This window comes from Aethalodelphis obliquidens, unplaced genomic scaffold, assembly GCF_003676395.1.
Source record: "Aethalodelphis obliquidens isolate GAN/ISIS:26980383/991018 unplaced genomic scaffold, ASM367639v1 scaffold89, whole genome shotgun sequence".
NCBI classification, from domain to species: domain Eukaryota; kingdom Metazoa; phylum Chordata; class Mammalia; order Artiodactyla; family Delphinidae; genus Aethalodelphis; species Aethalodelphis obliquidens.
Window position 1 is genome coordinate 3,619,448 of NW_020838033.1, and position 19,411 is coordinate 3,638,858.

General features: G+C 42.9%; 1 protein-coding gene and 1 pseudogene across 2 annotated transcripts in view; one reads left to right on the top strand and one right to left on the bottom strand.

Annotated features, from left to right (window-relative positions):
• The window catches only part of CWC25 (CWC25 spliceosome associated protein), a 30,869-nt gene extending 12,146 nt beyond the window's left edge, over positions 1–18,723 (bottom strand). For both annotated transcript variants that reach the window (XM_027094714.1, XM_027094713.1), the window contains exons 1-8: positions 18,546–18,723; positions 16,117–16,289; positions 8,412–8,648; positions 5,339–5,408; positions 4,513–4,640; positions 3,810–3,873; positions 2,984–3,195; positions 2,510–2,608 (exon numbers count right to left, since the gene is read on the bottom strand). In XM_027094714.1, the coding sequence (XP_026950515.1) occupies positions 2,510–2,608; positions 2,984–3,195; positions 3,810–3,873; positions 4,513–4,640; positions 5,339–5,408; positions 8,412–8,648; positions 16,117–16,289; positions 18,546–18,563 (1,001 nt within the window). In that variant the 5' untranslated portion in view covers positions 18,564–18,723. The remainder of the gene's footprint in view (positions 1–2,509; positions 2,609–2,983; positions 3,196–3,809; positions 3,874–4,512; positions 4,641–5,338; positions 5,409–8,411; positions 8,649–16,116; positions 16,290–18,545) is intronic.
• On the top strand, positions 9,982–13,631 carry LOC113613760 (mitochondrial import inner membrane translocase subunit Tim17-A-like; annotated as a pseudogene).
• Positions 18,724–19,411: the final 688 nt, after the last annotated feature.

Here is a 19,411-nt window from a genome sequence, read left to right on the forward strand (position 1 = left end):
AATAACACAGTCTAATAACTCAACACAGTCTAATAATAATTAAATAAATTTTTAAAAAAAGTGTTGTGATATCATGATATCTATCACATATAGAATGCATAAACAAGGTCCTACTGTATAACACAGGGAACTGTATTCAATATCCTGTGATAAACCATAATGGAAAAGAATATGAAGAAGAATGTGCATATGTGTGTGTGTGTGTGTGTGTGTGTGTGTGTGTGTGTAACTGAATCACTTTGCTGTACAGCAGAAATTAATACAACATTGCAAATCAACTATACTTGAATAATTTTTTTTTTAAAGTGCTGTGTTGACTGTAAGAAATTTAGGAAGCACTGAAAGCAATGGAAAAATAATGTGGAATCCCTCAGTCCCCCAAAAAAAACTTAAGAGAAAAAAAAAAGTCTTAGTCTGTAAAAATCGTTTTAAATTGAGAGCCTCACTGCTAAAGAAAAGCTTCATCCTTCAGCTGACAAAAAAGTTGTTTTAGATCACTGATTAAAACAAAACATACATACAAAAGATAACTCAAAAAATTTTAAATCCTTACAGAACTCTCAGGCCCTTGAGGAAATATCCAGTGACTCTCAATCTGAGAAACAGTGGAACTAGTGCTAAGAAAGGTTTTATAGCCATAACTTTTCTTTTGTCTTAATTCAGCACCATCTTGGTTACATCTTTGGTGTTCAACTCCCTGGAACACCAAACCAAAACAAAGAGATATCGTAGAATCCATGCTTTCAAGTTTCTGTGTTTCCATTCCTGGAAGACAAGTCTTGAGGGCTCTAACTCACTTTATTTATTTATTTATTTATTAAAATTTTACTGGGACTTCCCTGGTGGCACGGTGGTTAGGAATCTGCCTGCCAACGTAGGGGACATAGGTTCAAGCCTTGGTCCGGGAAGATCCCACATGCCGCGGAGCAACTAAGCCCATGTGCCACAACTACTGAGCCTGAGCTCTGGAGCCCGTGAGCCACAACTACCGAGCCCAAGTGCCACAACTACTGAAGCCCACATGCCTAAAGCCCCGTGCTCCGCAACAAGAGAAGCCACCGCAATGAGAAGTCCGCACACCGCAACGAAGAGTAGCCCCTACTAGCTGCAACTAGAGAAAGCCCGCACACAGCATCGAAGACTCAACGTAGCCAAAAATAATAAATAAATTTATTTAAAAAAAAAACTTTATTGAAGTATTGGTCTATTGGTCCTATACAGTAGGACCTTGTTGTTTATTCTAACTCATTTTAAATCACAAAATTCAACAAAGATTCTAAGGGCGATAAGAAAGGCTGACAAAGTGAGACAAATTTAAGTGATGGCAGATGGCAAAAGAGACAGAAAAACAAAGCGGGATCTGAAAAAGCAGACCTTGCGCTGACCAAGAGCCTTAAAATACATCAAAAAAAATACACTCATGAGCATCCATCCCTAAGAACAGCATGAATGACAGCACAGCAGAAGAACTGATCCAGTGTCACCAATAGAAGATTAAATTATGCATAATATACCCTCCCTCTCTGGGAAGGCAGGGAAATAGGTACATGGGTATTTTGGAAAGTTGCCAGTGAAAATGAAACCTTAAACTTAGGGAATCAGGCAATTAAAAGTTAAAAGGGACTTTAGGGTTTGCCTCTCTTCTAACAGCATACTGAATAAAAGAGGTTGTTAGGAACTCTCAGTGGTTCTCAGTGCTGGTTGTGCACTGGAACTACTGGGATGCTTTAAAAATACTGATGTCTGGGCCCATCCCCAGAGATTGTGATGTAATAGGGCTGGGGTGCAACAAGGGATTGATTAGGATTTTGGTTTTTCTTTAAGCTTTCCAGGTGATTCTAATGTGCAGCCAACTGGGGGAGGCAGTTAAAGGAAGTACACAAAAGTTGCCCAAGTCAACTAAACTTTTTTTTTTATGAGATCTTCATTCCTTGACCAGGGATTGAACTGGAGCCCACGGCAGTGAAAGCGCCGAGTTGTAACCACTGGACTGCGAAGGAATTCCCTCATCTAAACTTCTAAGAGCAATCGAGACCCCTAGGGACAGCCTTTCATGGGCACAGCCAACTCCCCTCAGGTCCCATGACTGCACACCCATGTTCTGTCTGACCCACACCACACCCAACTCAAACACAGAGTTTATCTTAGGGTGTCTGCCCTCAAGGAGACCACCTTCCTGCTTCCCTTTCAGCTGATGCCTCCAGAAAGGAGCACACTCTTAAGAAAAGCTTCCTGTAGAAATCTCTGTGAGAATAACATGTTTACAGGTGTTGAGAGACAATCACTTAGTGAATTGGTCATTAGTTCAATAGTTCAAAACTATTTACTTTGTCCTTTCAATGTGACCCGCATGGGGTTGGGGGCAGGGCAGATGGTTAAAAGTTGACCAAGATGAATAGAAGAGGGGTGGGCAAAAAAGGTGATATAGATTATCCACTTGCCCTGGTCTGAGCCATTCCAAGACTCAGGCCTGAAAGTCTGAAGTTAACCTACTGGGCTCTTGACTCACCTGGTGTACCCATGACCATGCCGCCTTTGGTAGATGTCTTTTTTAGGTGATAGGCTCTTACTTCGGCCTCTGTCTCTCCTATTTACCTTAGAGTTGTGCCTGTAACAGACACAGAGGGCAGAGAGAAGAAGAGCTCTTTCAATACAGTGGCTTGTATCATGTCCCTCAAATGATGGAAGAAAAGCTAACAGTTTTAGAACTATAATCCAAATTGAAGGAAATAGAGGGAAGAAGTGGAAGAAAAACAAAGGCATAAGGATACATAAGATTTGATATTAATCTCACTCTAGAGATTCCACATATATAAATATGTAGTTCTAGGGGTCTGAGCTTTACATTAAAAAAAAAAAGTAAAGATAATAACAAAGCAAAGACTTTGGAAGAGTTGATGAACAGACATCGCTAAAAGCAAATACCAGCTGTAACCAGGCCCCCACATACACAGGTTATTTCCCGCTGAATTCCCATACTCACGGTTTGCTTGGCCTTGGGGACCGTGACCTTCTGCCCGGGGATCGAGACCTCCTGTCCCGAGACCCTGCTTCTCTGGTGCTCTTCTTGCTGGCATGTCTGGGAGGTGAGGGAGAGGAGCTTCTGGACCTGGAGTAATTCTTCAACCCACGCACTCGCTTTTGCTCAGCTGTCAGAGGACCCTGCAGTCCCTGGCTATGGTCAGAGTTCCTGACCTATATCATCAAGGAAAGGAAGAAAAGTTATTCATAGGAAAATCTAGCAGCTCAGGAGAAGATGCAGTGAAACAAGAAAATGAGTAAGCACTGAGGTTCTGTAAGGAGCCAACTGGGTATACCGATCCCATCACACAGTTATCACTGAGAGCTGTATAAACTTAGGAAAGTTATCCTCAGAATGCCCTAAAAGGATGTATCACCCAACCACCTAAATTGGCTTGGCTCTTTGCTACAGCCGAAGGAGGAGCAGGAGGCAGAATACGGAGGACAGGACCTCAGTTTAAACATACTCAGGGGAAAAAAGGAATCCAGAGGGATGTACATTAATCAAAAAGTCATCAACCCTTAACATGTACGCATTTCATGTAAGTTATATGCAGAGGGATGGACGGAATGCCCACTGGTAGTTTAGCCTCTCTGCTCAGAGGGCCCTCAGCCACAGTCAGAGGCTCAGGGATAAGGAATGGGCCTGTTCTCCAGTCTGTGCTGCCCAAACTCCCTTCTTTCCGCATGTCTGATTGGCTGCTAAATATGCTCTGTGTCCAAAAAGGTACCCAGGTTGGCACGTTCCAGTCCCACAGTCACTCCCTTTGAGAAGCCCATATCCTTACCTGTAAGCCATATCCAGGGACTTTGGACAAAACAGGGGAAGAATTTGCCATCTTCTTTTGAGATCTAAGAGATTAAAACACATATTCATTGAAAAAGAAAATGCCTAAAGGTCCAGTTTACAGCTCTTTACAAACGTGACCTCTCCCACCTCCCGGCTCTCACATGGGAGTGTGTTTCTCTATCTTTGCGGGAAGATGCATCAGCACAGTCATGTTTTTACTGAGAAAAACCGTGGGCCTTGCTTTTCAGCCCCAGCGCCCGAGCACATTCTCCTCTCACCTCGTGCTGCTATTCTAGGGACTACGAGTGAGTCAGCAGAGACAGCGCTGGCGGCTCCCGCAAAGGAGACACACAGAACAGGTCCAGATGGGCCCATTAATGCATTTGAAAAAAAAAAAAAAAAAAGCCTCCATAAAACCCACGTAAGTCTTGCAGGAATCAAGAGCTGAGATGAAAGTCATATCCAGGACGTCTGACCTAAGACTGACACAGCTACAGCCAACTCCCCTGGGGGTTTCACCAACTCCTCCAGGAACTCAAGTGCTAGCTGGCCAGCTCTGGGGGCAGAGGGCCGGTGTGCAAGTGTTCTCCACTGAACCCCCAGAACCTGGTGGCTCCTGGCCCGGAGCAGGTATTCAGTTCGTATCTGTGGAATGAATGAGTGAGTGAATCAAGGTGCAGGACGCCGTTCCACACACTCACCTCTCCCGGCCGTGCTCATCCTCGCTGCTGCAACGATCGCTGCCTGAGCTTCTGTGCTTATGTTTCTTGTGCTTCTTTTTCTTCTCCTTCTTTTTCTTCTTCTCCTTTTTTTCCAGACTCATTTGCAACTAGAAAATGCCCAGAACATAACCGTGCAAGATTACTGGGACCCCTGTCAGTCCCTCTGAGGGGACAGGGTCATGGTAAACTACCTGCCTCCAGGCCTCAGGGTCTACAGGGGTCCAGGACATGATCAGACGTCCCCTGTCGACAAGAGTGGAGGGTCTGGACCCTGGTTGTGCACAAACACCCCGAGGCTACTGAACAGACTCTCTGGTGGGTGGGGCTGGGAATCTGTGTTTTGAAACAGTCCCCAGAACCACTGCTTAGGAATTCCCATTTGTCAAAAGACTGCAACTCTGCTGACAGTAATCAGGGACCACAAGATCAATCTTTAAATTTTCCTTACCAACTAATCCAAGGAACAATCACATAATATGTTACATGAGTGATGAATGGGCCCTAAAGGCTTGATACCACCTGATCTCCTGAACACACTGCATGATCATGCTTTCCACAGGCATATCCCAATACCCCTCTTTTTCTGGAAGAATGATATAACATGCTGTTTTTCCAACCAAAAGACATAAAAGAGAAAAATCAAGCATAATTAAGCTTTATATGTTAAGATTGCACAAAATCACCAGGAGAAGGTCTCTAAAAGACAAAAATGTTTAAAGCCATGCTGCTTTCCCTCTCGTAAGAGTAAATGGAGAGGAGTTTTCATGTTAAGTAGCTCTTGATGCTTATTTGATGTACTACTTACCAACTCTTTGATTTTCTTCATTTTCACAGGATTATTCAATACCTCTCTTTTTTTCTCTTCTTCTTTCTTCCTAAAGAGAAGTTATAAAAATCATGATTCTTTCTTTCAGAAAAGGGGATTAAACCATTCATTCTACTCTCCATAATTCTATACAGCAATCTTTTTTCTCAGTGCAGGCAGACAGGCCCCATGGTGCAATCTGCATGATTGTGTGGAAGCCAGAAATCTTTCCCAAATCTGCATAAGGGATTGACTATTGTGGGGAAAGTTCACACTGGTTCCCTGTTGTGCAAGAAAGTGAGTTTGGTCTGTTGCTTATTAAGCTTCATGCTCAGGGCTTCCCAACTGGTCAAGTAAATGTATGTCATCTTGTGTATCAAACGTATGCAACATTTAAATACTACCTCCACTGTTTAGCATGATAACCCCTGGGAAATAAACAGAATGGATACCTCTTTCAAGAAGTCTTACTCTCACATAGGGTTCATAGGAGGGTAAACTGGTCAACCTTCCCAGAGGACAATTCGGCAACATTTATCACAGCCTGTACATACTCACAAACTCTTTAATCTTACAAATGCTTCCACAAGAATTTGTTACTGAAAGGATATAATCAAGGAAGGTCACTAAAAAGGTGTTCATGTTATAACAATGAAAACTTGGAAACAAGTCAGGGATCCAACAGGAAAATATTAATAAATTACAGTAGAGACTTCCCTGGTGGGCCAGTGGTTAAGAATCCGCCTTCCAATGCAGGGGATGCAGGTTCAATCACTGGTCAGGGAACTAAGATCCCACATGCTGGGGCAACTAAGCCCGCACACCACAGCTAGAGAGCCCACGCACCACAATGAAAGATCCTGCGTGTCACAACTAAGACCTGATGCAACCAAAAATAAATAAATAAAAATTTTAAAAAACAAAACAAAAAAAAAGAAAGGAAAGGTGTCAAAAAAAATGTTTTAAAATAAATAAATAAATTATGGTATATCCATACAATATAGATATTAAAAATGATGTGACAGAAGTATAGTCAGCAACACAGAAAAATGTCCCATATATATGACTAGGTGATAAAAAGGAGTTTATAAAATAATATGCACAATAGTTGTACACCAATGTTCATAGTAGCATTATTCACAATAACCAAAAGGTGGAAATAACCCAAATGTGCACGACAGATGAATGGATTAAAAAATGTGGTATACACATGCAACGGAATATTATTCAGCCTTAAAAAGGAAGGAAATTTTGATACATGCTACAACATGCATGAACCTTGAGGACATTATGCTAAGTAAAATAAGCCAGTCACAAAAAAACAAATATTGAATGATTTCAACTTTTATGAGGTTCAGAATAGTCCGACTCATAGAAATGTAAAGTACAATAGTTGTTCCCAGGGGCTGGGGGGAAAAGGAAATGAAGAGTTGTTGCTTAATGGATACAGATTTTCAGTTACGCAAGATGAAAAACTTCTGGAGGTTGGTTGCACAACAATTTGGATACCCTTACTACTGAACTATATATATACTTAAAATGGTTAAAATGGTAAATTTTATGTCATGTGTATTTTACCACAATTTTTAAAAAGAAGGAAATTCTGACACATGCTGTAACACAAATGAACCTTGATGACATTATGCTGAGTGAAACAGGTCAGTCACAAAAGGACAAATACCATATGATTCCACTTATATGGGTAACTACAGTAGTTACATTCATAGGGACAGAAAGTAGAAGTGGCTGCCAGGAGCTGGGAAGAGGAGAGAATGGGGACTTACTGTTTAATGAGTATAAGGTTTCAGTTGCGAAGATGAAAAAGTTCTGGAGAAGGATAGGTAGTGGTGGTGGTTGCACAATGCTGTGAATATACTTACTGCCACTGAAATGTACACTTAAAAATAGTTAAAATGGGACTTCCGTGGCGGCGCAGTGGTTAAGAATCTGCCTGCCAATGCAGGTGACATGGGTTCGAGCCCTGGTCCAGGAAGATGCCACATGCCACGGAGCAACTAAGCCTGTGCACCACAACTACTGAGCCTGTGCTCTAGACCCCGCGAGCCACAACTACTGAGCCCACGCGGCACAACTACTGAAGCCCATGCGCTCTAGGGCCTGTGCTTCGAAACAAAAGAAGCCACCGCAATGAGAAGCACGCACACTGCAATGAAGAGTAGCCCCCGCTCACCACAACTAGAGAAAGCCCGTGTGCAGCAGTGAAGACCCAATGCAGCCAAAAATAAATAAATTTATTTTAAAAAACCCAAATATGTACTCATGATACAATGTGAGTGTAGGAAGAGTGCCTGCTCACATTTGTACGCTGGTGAGTTTAAGGAACTTGAAAAAAAAAGAAAAAAAAAGTTAAGATGGTAAATTTTATGTTATGTATATTTTACTACAATTAATTAAGACGCTAACAAAATGGGAGAAGATATTTACATATAAATATATATCTGTAATATATAGATAACTTTAAAAGAATTTTCAAAAGAAATGTAAATAAGAAATAAACATTTTTTTATGTTCAACCTTACACACTTGAAATAAAATAATGAAAATTAAAAACAGAAACAAAAAAAATGCACCACATGATTTCATTTAACACCCAAAATGCAGCTCTACTTTGATCTGTTACATATTAGGGTTAAATAAAATTCTAAAGTTTCTTTTCAAAGGGTTCTGCTGCAAAAAACAAACAAAAGGGAGGAGTAGAGGGGAGGGGAAAAGGTCTATTCAACCCCCCAGCCAACTCTACACATATCCCCCAATTTCTAAGAAGCTGCCAGTCTTTCTCACCTTGCTTCTACCTCTTATTTTTGTTTAAGGGCCAAAGGTAAGTGAATAAATTTGGTCTGGCCTGGTACATTTACCAATCTCTTCCCAAACAGCCTAGTTCAGGCACCCTTAACAGAGCCTCCTTTTCAACATCAGAAGCCCAAATGGAGACAAATCCTTTTACATGGCAGACAAAAGCCAACAGGAAACCAACTGCAAAGCGAGAGGTGAGATAACATCTCTGCTAAGCATCTCTGTAATAAAAACCCCCTTCTCAGCCGCTCATCAGTACCTGATGATGAAGAGCGGATCCTCCCGGATTTTGCTGGCCATGTCAAGAAGGGAATTGGCACCTGATGGGGCAAAGATAGAGCCTGGGAGGAGTCCTGTCTCAGAAGAACAGCCTGCCTCCTTCTCCTCCATCTTCTCAAAAACGTATTTGTCAATGGGACGCCCCAGCAAGTACTCATCACGGTTCACCATCCCACCAGGACCCTGGTACATCCAGTCCAATTTTTCTTCCTTTTTCCTAGTTGAAGAAAAAAAAAAATACAGTCAAAGAAAATGTAGACTTCTCAAACCTACACACAAAACCTGAACATGAGGGATAGATAAGCACAGCTGGGGGAATCCCCTGGCGGCCCAGTGGTTAGGACTCCATGCTCTCACTGCCAAGGGTGCAGGTTTGATCATTGCTGGTCAGGGAACAAGGATCCTGCAGGCCTCAAGGCGTGGCCAAACTTTAAAAAAAAAAAAGGCACAGCTGGTCAGAACTGGACTCATTCTACAGGCCCCTTAGCAAGGGCTAAACACCACACTCCATGGGGCACTTGGGAAGAAACAGTAATTGCTGTCATGGAGTTTACATTTTAGGAGAGAGATCATTTCCACACACCTAAAGCAATTTCTGAGGAAAAAAAAGTTCCTCAGCCTGGGGCATGGATCTTCTGCTCAGGGTTTCTCAAGTCTCCTTTACAAAGTCTTTATGTTGTGCTTGCATTTCGAGGATAATCTGAAAGAGCTAACATGCATGTTCTGGATCAGCTCATCACCAAAACAATTTCAGTGACCACATATGCAGTTGTGTTTACTGTGCGTTTTGGTGCTTATTGTCACCTTGGCACCAGTGGTAATATACGACATTCGAGGGGATAATGAGAAAAGACCAGCAATAACAAGTTATGCTTTCAAGCCAAAAGAGGGAAGCCAAATTATGTCACAGTATCATGCCAAATATTTTCCTGTGGTTCTAAGAGAAAAAAAGTGGTGAGAAAATTGAGCCCTCACACAACAGACAGTAAAGGTGTGCTGAATTCATTCATAAGAGCATGTGTTGGAGCAGCCAATATCACATTCACACTACAAGTAGCAAAGTAGGTTCATCGAAACAATATTATCTATAACATTAGGTGCAATGGTTTTTGACTATGACTTTTAAATTTTGTATATTTATTTTTGTTTAAGATTATATGACAACTATGAGCATAAATAATACCTTCCTAGTTATACCTTTGCATATATTTTTAATAAAAATAATTTAAACCAATAATAGAGGGTCTAACCCTTCAGATTTCTTTTCCTATTATAAGGATTGGCTTGAGAAACACTATAGTCTATGATTAAGAATTGATTGTGGGGCTTCCCTGGTGGTGCAGTGGTTAAGAATCCGCCTGCCAATGCAGGGGACACGGGTTTGAGCCCTGGTCCAGGAAGATCCCACATGCTGCAGAGCAACTGAGCCCGTGTGCCACAACTGCTGAAGCCCGCGTGCCTGGAGCCTGTGCTTCCCAACGGGAGAAGCCTCCACAATGAGAGGCCCATGCACCACAATGAAGAGTAACCCCTGCTCAACGCAACTGGAGAAAGCCTGAGTGCAGCAACAAAGACTCAATGCAGCTATAAATAAATAAATTTATTAAAAAAAAAAAAAGAATTGATTGTGGGCCACAGGGGTCAGGCTCCACCCAGCTTACCCAACCTCACTCACACCACTGGGGTCAAGATGGAGGAGCAAGAGTGAGAGCCGTGCCCCGGAGAACTATGTGGAAGACTGTGGTAGGGCCTTTATGATGGGTACCACAGGTAGTAGTGTCTTTTATGCAATTAAAGGTTTTCACCATTCTCCAGTGGGAGTAAACCAGAGACTACATGGGAGTTTGACAGCTATTAAAACCAGGCCTCCGGGCTTCCCTAGTGGCGCAGTGGTTGAGAGTCCGCCTGCCGATGCAGGGGACACGGGTTCGTGCCCCAGCCCGGGAAGATCCCACATGCCGCGGAGCGGCTAGGCCCGTGAGCCATGGCCACTGAGCTTGCACGTCTGGAGCCTGTGCTCCGCAACGGGAGAGGCCACAACAGTGAGAGGTCTGCGTACCGCCAAAAAAAAAAAAACAAAAACAGGCCTCCACAGTTGGGAGGTGGCTTTGCAGTTTGGGGAGGTCTGTTTTCCATGATTCTCTGCTGGATGGTGCATGTTAGAAAGACCTCTGGAATTCTGTCACAAGTGCAGCCTTCACAGGAGTCACACTGGCAGCCAAAAGGGACCAGTGGCCACAGTTGTTGGGTCAGCTGTGACTGGTGGCATTCTCTTAGGGTTAATTGGAGGAGCTGGTATCTTACTGACAAGATCTGCCTCTGTGTAGTTTCCCAATGGTCCTCGGTTTGCTGAAGATCCCTCCCAGGTGCCTTCAACTCAGTTACCACCCTTACCTTTTGGAGACTATCAACAATATCAATGACTTCTTTCCCAGAATTTCTTTAACAGAATAAGCTGTAATTCAAGAAGGATTTTGGAAGATCAAGATACAATGTATTTTTAAATCACAGGTGAGACAACCATGGCCAAATAGGCTATTAAGAGATATTGAGCACTTTTTTCTATTTAAAGGAACATGGGGGATGGGTGTAAAAAGACAATACAGTTATTTATTCACAGTTGGACTGTATTTATAATCAAAATAAAAGTCTAACAGCCTTAAAAGAAACTGTAATAAGTGCTTAGAAAATGAAGAACCAAGGGACAAATAACAGTGAAACACAACCATCATTTCCTTGGAGACTTCTCTGCCTGGTTTTGTGTGTTCTGTTATTCAAACAATAAAAAACTCCTGGGGGTTGGAGGGAACTGACTGTGAAAGGCAGACTACATAAGAGCTTAAAGAGGTCTAAGCAAGAAGATCAGTGGTGACTAGAATATTCTGGCAAGCTCATTTTCCTGAAAGGCAGTATAACATAATGGTTAAGAGCACAAGCTCTGGAGTCAGGCAAAATGGATTTGAATCCCGGCTCTAAAGCCAAGCAACTCATCTGAGCACTGGTGTCCTCACCTGTAAAATGGGGATAAAAGAGTACCTGCCTCATAGGGTTGTTGGGGATTAAATAAGTCAATGAATTTTTAAGGTGTTCAGAAGAGTGCATGGCACAAAGTAAGTACTAAATAAACACTAGCTAGTCTGTTTTGTTTTGTCTTTGTTTTACTTCAAGGGCAACTCATCAACTGGCAGAAGAAACATAAATGTATTGAGATAAAATATGTACTTCATAATTTCTTTGCCCCTCCTATCCCATAACCTACCCTGTAGTTCTGTCATGTCTTCTTACCCTGGGGATAATCACTGATGTTCCCACTAGCTAGTCTTTTTATTCTCTATGTATGTGTTTTGTATCTCCCACCAGGTTTTTTTAAACTCCTAGATGGCTGGAATGAATCCCAGACAGTTGCCTAATATGTTCAGTGTTTGACAATTCATGGGCAATGGGTCTGGAACTGGCAGTACTTTTTGAATGAAAAGCAGGTCTCAGTGATCGAGTAGGGGGGGATCCTAAAAGGACTTGTCAAAGATGGCTCAAGGGATCATGTCTATGCATGCCTGACACGAATGCAGATGGGGAAACTGGAAATAAATATTTGTTTATTCATTTGTAAACAATGACTTGGCACATTTCCTATGTGCCAGGCAGAGGAAGAAGGTCAGAAAGATGACAAAGATTCAGGCAGCTGAGTTGCTCACAGGCTACCAGATGAGGCACAGAGGTCAACTAATTACTGAACAGTGCTGCTGAGCGCTAAGTATGCGATGGGTAACTGTGGGACACTTGAAGCAGAACTGCCTGAATTAAAAAAAAAAAAAAGAACTGCCTGAATATACAGAGGTACAAGAGTTTGTGTGGGATAAACGTGGGAGTCGTCAGCATGCAGCAGACACTGGTACCACAGGAGTGAAGGGAGAAGAACAGTGAGCCTTGGGAAGCAGGAGCAGTTACTGGATGAGGGAAAAGAAGCTAAGCAAGTGAATAAAAGAGAAGAGACAGTATGAAGAGGTAGGAGGGCCAGGAATATGCAGGCAAAGGAGCAAGACGTATCCAGAAGAAAGGATAGATAAAACAAAGACAGATACTTCTATAAAGTAGTATTTTCAGGGCTACAGCTACTCTTAAAAGGACTCAACTAATATCAGTCCTGCTCAGGCCCTCCAGTAAGAGAACATGTTGTATCACTGAGATCCAGTGCCACTGGACTTGACCTGGTTCCGCCACTACCCAGGTGGGTAAACATGCAAATTACTTCTGTGCACTTCCATATCCTCACGTCTAAAATGGAGCTAGTAACTGCCATTTCTCATCATTTTTAAAGTGAGACCCTCTCTCTGAGTTTTTAAATGAGAGAACATTTGGGGTAAAAGTCATATAAAAACCAAATGGTGTATAGATTTTTGCTGTTGCTATCACTAAGGATATAGAACAGGTTCTCAATTGAGGCTGCCCATGAGGATCACCCGGGGAGCTCTTAAAGTATCCAGATGCCCTCGCCCCAGACCCCCGCTGCTAATCTTAGAGAGTCTGCTTGGGTGGGAATCACTCCCATCTTCATTTATCTAATCTTCCAAGGACACCCTAAAGTGCAAGCGTTGAAAAATGCTGGTAAAGAAAACACAATTTTCTAATATTATCAGTAAATACTTAAACAACATTCTACTGCAAAGAGGGATTTGGATGGAGATCAAGGATAACATGCATATTGAGGTTTCTTCTTTGTTCTAAGAGAGCTGTATAATAAACACAGAAAAGATTATCTGAACCATACAAGTGAATTGTTAAATAGCAAAGGGTTGTATTGGATAAATGAAAAGCACGACACTATGCAAAGAACTACACAAACCAGTCAGCTGGACAAGCAGATCGTCTAAATACATCTGCAAGTAAAGACCAAAAAAAGGGACCTACGTGCTAACCTTTGAGTTTCATAACATTGGAGAATATGTGAGGGGGCAAAAAAATCAAAAGAATATAAAATCACCTTCCTCCCATTCCCAACAGACAAGAGAGCATGAGGGTCAGCAACAGGATATACACTGACTCCCGGCTCTGAAGCTGCTCATCTATACTCTGACCTCATTAATTAGACTCTGCAAAGCCCAAATTTCTGACGTATCAGGCACAGAATATGTAATGCTTGGCTGAATAAAAATTTCAAAATAATTTTTTACTTATGGTTAGTGGGAAAGTAAACTCTTATAACTAATGGCTATTCCGTCTAAAATTGACATTTGTTTTAAAATCAAGCGTTCAAAAAATCTCAAAACTCACATATAAAAATGTCATATAAGCTGCCCAGGAATTAATTCAAATGTGTGAAATTTATTTAGTTTAAATTATAAAGAATATAATTTATACAAAGTATATAAAGTAAAATAATTTAATGTGTATCTATGGTTAAAAAAAACTTATAAAATTTCATTATTTTACCTCATTTTATATATTAATGCCCTAAATATATTGTGCTGTACTTTAAAAACTCCAAGACTCCATTTATTTTAAAACATTTCAAATTTTATACTTAAGTCAGAATGGCCTTCTGCCAATCCTGAAAGAATGTATACATATATACAATGGAATATTACTCAGCCATAAAAAGGAACGAAAATGGGTCATTTGTAGAGATATGGATGGATCTAGAGACTGTCATACAGAGTGAAGTAAAAGTAAATCAGAAAGAGAAAAACAAATATCGTATATTAACACATATATATGGAATCTAGAAACATGGTACAGTTGAACCGGTTTGCAAGGCAGAAATAGAGACACAGATTTAGAAAACAAATGTATGGACACCAAGCGGGGGAAATGGCGGGGGGGTGAACTGGGAGATCAGGATTGACATGTATACACTAATATGTATAAAATAGGTAACTAATAAGAACATGCTATATAAAAAATAAATAAAATAAACAAACAAACAAAAAGAAAGAATGTAATTGTTATCTTGCCTAAATTCCATAATGCCATTTCCACGAACTGAAACTAAGTCTCTCTCTCTCTCACACACACACATGCCTCTGAATGTCACAAATCCTCCTGTCATGAAATTACTAAGGAAAAGCCCTGTATATCCAACAGGGGAAGTATGTCACGTCACCCTGGAGACTTGCCCACTAGGATATGAACAAGGGATAGTACAGATAAGTCAATTTTAGTCTATCTGGAGTTTTTATTCAATTCTGATTTAGGAATGCACTGCATATTTTTTTTTAATTAAAAAATACCGATTTATCGGTGATCGTTGCAGTGAAGACGTGGGTTTTCTCAGATTTGTTTTTTTCATACAGAATACAGTTTGTTGTTATTATATGCACATTTTACTGAAACTTAATCAGGAAGTCAAACAAGAAAGCAATAGCTCTTACCAGAAACAAAATTTCAAGTATATTAAAATAAGTCCGAGATTATAAATATCTTTAGTATATTCACTACTCATTGCTTTTCACTGTTTTAAAAAAACAATTCCCAAAGAATAATTTTACATTTGATTTTAAAGCAGGTGATTTTTAACTATATTTTCTTACATTTAAGATTTACAAAAAATATGTATGTACAGATTGTTTTATGTTCTTGGGATAAAAAAAAACATATTGACGACTCCCAATTTCCACTGAATACTACCTGTACTCTCAAACATGACATTTGAAGACCTTCACTTTTCATTAGCTGCAGAAAAAGTACACTGAACATTTAGAAACAAGAAAGAGTAAAGAAAATAGAGATGGAAATTTGGATCGGCTTTAAAACAAAAAGAATTGGGGCGCTCTCACAACACCTAGCTTCTATCCAGTGCTAACTCCATTAGCGCCACCATAGACCACCTCCCTGGCTCAAGAAACCTCCCTCTGAGAATAAGTTAGACTTTGCTTTTGCCCTCCCTGGGCCGCGGAACCTCCGCTTGAGAGCACCCTCCCCACTGCGCGGCCACTTCCCGGTCAAGAGCCCCGGCTGGACCCGGAGCTGATCTCGCCTTATTAAATTACAGAAATCAGTAAAGAACATTCCCACTGTCTATCCTCACACCCCAGATTAGAATCCCAGGTTCCGGGAAACCTGCACTGCATATTTTATGCTTTTAATTTTTCTCATAACACATTTATTCCCATCCCCTCTTATGAGATGGGTAGAGTAATTATTGTCTGTTACTCCTATCCTATATTATACAAGAGGAAACTGAAGTCAGGGAATATCGAATGAGACTGTCCACATTCACACAGCTTTTACTGACAGACACACCATCTACCTCCTTCCACGGGACCTCTCTGCCTCCCTAAAATGAGCCTGCAATCCATAAATAAACAAAAGCAGGACAGAGGCCTCAACACATACTGAGAAGCAGGGTACAGGCAATCATCCTCAGCCACAGCTGTTTGGCAATCATCTACCATGAACTTGGTCTACACTAAGCCCTTTATATGTCATCTCATTTGATCCTCAACAAACCTTAGGAGTTGGGTACTCTCATTCCTCCGGTTCTACCAAGGTAACCAAGGCTCCCAAACTTGCTCCCAGTTACACAGCTAGGCTAGTCCATGCCATGCCAGCCTCAGAACCCAGGCCAGTCTGATTCCAAACTCACGCTCTTAACCAGCTACTATGCAACAACTGCATGATGCACCTGCAGGCAGTTCTGCAATTCCCACACACCAAGACACCCCCAGGCCAAATCGCTCCTCACGTACTTGACAGCTCCAACGTCCTCCGCGTAGCGCTGCATCTCCTCCCGGGCCCTCTCCTCCCGCAGCTCGCGCTGAAGCTCCTCAATCTTTTTCCGCTCAGCCTCATGCTTCTGCTCAGCTTTCCACACTTTCTCCACATTGCGGAGGGTCTGCGGGTGCCAGCTCTTCTTCAGATTCTGAGGTAAATGAAAGGAGGGAGAAAACAATGCGGGCAGTGGGTGGGTGGTGAGTATAACTGGCCCTCCCTTTCCCACCGCTATATTCATGCCAAGGCAGGCATGTAAGGGCAAGACGTCTTTAACAATGGCAAGGTTGGCACCCAAAAATCTCACACATGGCGGGGCGGGAGAGAGGTTGTTCAAGTACATAAAGCTTCAGGATAAAACAGGCCCCTCCGAGATTCCCTTCAAATACTTCTATCCTGAAATGTGTGAGTCTGACTTCCACTGGCCATGCCTGAAGTGAGGGTTGGTGATGACAATACAGGAGGAATGGGGTAGAGAAGCAGGAAGGTATAGACTCTGAAAGGCAAAAGAATTCAAGTGCCTTTGGCACTGGATGTTCATTCTTATGAACACAGCCTTCTTTTCCTTGAGTCCACTTAACGTGCCTTAAACTTGCATGGTTTACAACCCCACCTAGTACCTCTTTCAACCTTCCTTCCCAAGAATCTCCCCCTGGTTCTGATCTTCCTCCTCACCCTCAAGGAATGCTTCTCCTCTCCCTCCTCCCCATGAGCCACTGCTTTGGTTCAGCTTCCCAACCAGGAAAGGTTTCCTGGAGGAAGTGACATTCAAGGATAATTATAAATTAGCCCAGTGATGCAGGAAGCGGGAAGGAGTGGGGTAGCTTTCCACACAGAGGTAACAGCACACACAACTGCAGGCCCAGTGGTGAGAAAGAACAAATAATTCAGCATGGCTGGAGATAGGAGAGCAAGCTGATGGGAAGGGGCTCAAGATGAAGCCAACTAAGAAAGCAACAGATTAAGGGCCTTATAAGCCACGTTAAGGGATTGGATTTTATCCTGTTGACAGCAGAAAACACTAAACATTCATATGCAGGTGGGAGGCATGACCAGCCTAGCATGTAAAGAATGGATTGGAGAGGATCAGGATTGAAAACCAGGAGACCAGTTAAGAAACCTAAATGAGGGAACTGCCTGGTGGTCCAGTGGTTAGGACTCCGTGCTCCCACTGTAGGGGGCAGGGTTCAATGCCTGGTCAGGGAACTAAGATCCTACATGCTGCTCAGTGTGGCCAAAATAATTTTTTTTTTTTTTTTAATGAGAGCTTCCTTTTCTCTCTCTCTCTTCTTGTACTCCCTTTCCCCTCATCAGGTTGTTCAGTCCTTCCTCCCTTCCTCCCCAACCCTCCACCTTGTCCTAATGGTCCTCGTCTCTCGCCTTCAATATGGGTGATTTTGCCTCCCAGGGAACATTTCGCAATGTCTGTAGACAGTTTTGGTTGTCACAACTGAAGGAGAAACGTGCTACTGGCTAGAGGCCAGGGATGCTGCTACATGCACAGGACCACACACACAACAAAGAATTATCTCCAGCCCAAAATGTCAATAGCACTGAGGTTGAGAAACTCTGGATTAGAGCTTTCCTATCCCTAAATGCAGCTACTTGAAGACACTAAGTCAGAAGAACCTTGATGGTATCTTGGAACTCATTCTAACTGACAACACCTGACAAACTCTAATATAGCTACTGGACAGGTGGCTAAACGAATCTATTTGCTGATTCAATTAGCTACACTTTCAGGAGATTAGCATTTTTCTGATCTTGCACCATGCTCTTATGGGTACATTTGCCCAATTCGGAGGCTTAGCCCCCTACAAATGAACTATACAGTTTAAGAGAAATAGCCACATAACTTATATTAAGTGCTATGAATTCAGAAGAAAGCTCTGCCACTACAGATCAGAATGCAGCACTGAAGGAGTGGAAGTCAGAAAAGTGAACATGAGGAAGATCTTCCGTGACCCCAGGACATGGCTCAGGGACGAGGAGAACGGGGGCACAAATCACTCCTACTACAGCCCAGGACATGACTGAACTCCTAGCTGAGGAAAGGAGATGTATCCCAAGACAAGATATACAAAACAAAGTGACACGTCCTCCATACCTGCCTCCTTTCCTAGCCATGGTTCCAACCGCCCCCGAGTCTTCCCAGAATTTCCAGCCAGAAGAGCTCCCTGTCAACAAACACCATCTCCCCTCCTTGGCGACCCACCTCACATATCTTCCCAAGTCTCCGCCCGGTCCCTCATGGCCTTAGTTATCCGTCCCCTGTCCAGGGCTACAGCTCCCTGTCCCCAACGGCTGCGTTGCAAGAATACCCACTGCCACCCCCACCAATTTCCGTCCCCAGCCTCAGTAGGTCTCCGGCCTCAGTCTTGCCCCAGCCCTGGGCTCCCTCACTTACCAGGTCTCCGCCCCCCATGATGGTGGAGAACCTGGAAGACTCAGGAAGGATCGAGGCGAAACGCAGAGAAAGAGTTCAGCTACGACCTCCGGAGATCTGATCCCGGGGACGACTGGCTACCACTTTCACTGCCCGATCCAGAGACCACTTCCGGGAGAGCGTTGTATTAGAGCGACTGCGTCGCGGTACCATGACGTTTAATACACGCTGTCGCGCTGCGTGGCGATAGCGTCACGTGCAGCTTCGCAGGTTGCGGCCGTGATATCGCGGGATCTGTGGTTTCACTTTGGTCGCCTCAGGTTGGCTCCTCCCCTGATTTCTGGAGTAGTGAGTTAAAACGCTGCGGCTGTTTCGAGTTACAATTGGTCCTGGGCCTAGCCCGGCGATTCGGTTGCCATGGCGACGCACCGCGGCGTCCCCCTCGGAGCTCCACTCGGGGCCTCCCTAGCGAAGCCCCAGCGTGGATCAGCCTGGGCCGCCCGGAATTTCTAAACGGCCTTTCAAATCCGCAGTCTCCTCAAACCTCGACTTACAGCCAACCCCCTTACTCCAGGCGTATTTTACGGAGTTAAGTAGAAACCATCGAACCGAAATTCCATCAGCTTCCCTGCACCAAACCTTTAGAATCTGCCAGCTTTCCCCTTTCCTTTCCCTTCGTTTACGATGCAAGAAGCATCCCTCCTAATCTAAGGCACGGCGGTTCATCTGCTCAGATCCCACCCCTCGCATCTGGTATTACTCAATTCCTCCCTCTCTCCTCTATCTCCCTAAGTATTGGTTCTTTGTCATCATCATTTTAGATACGCTCAGTTGATCCTTAAAAAAGAAAAAAGCTCATGTCTTTCCCCCAGCTGCTGCACTCTCCT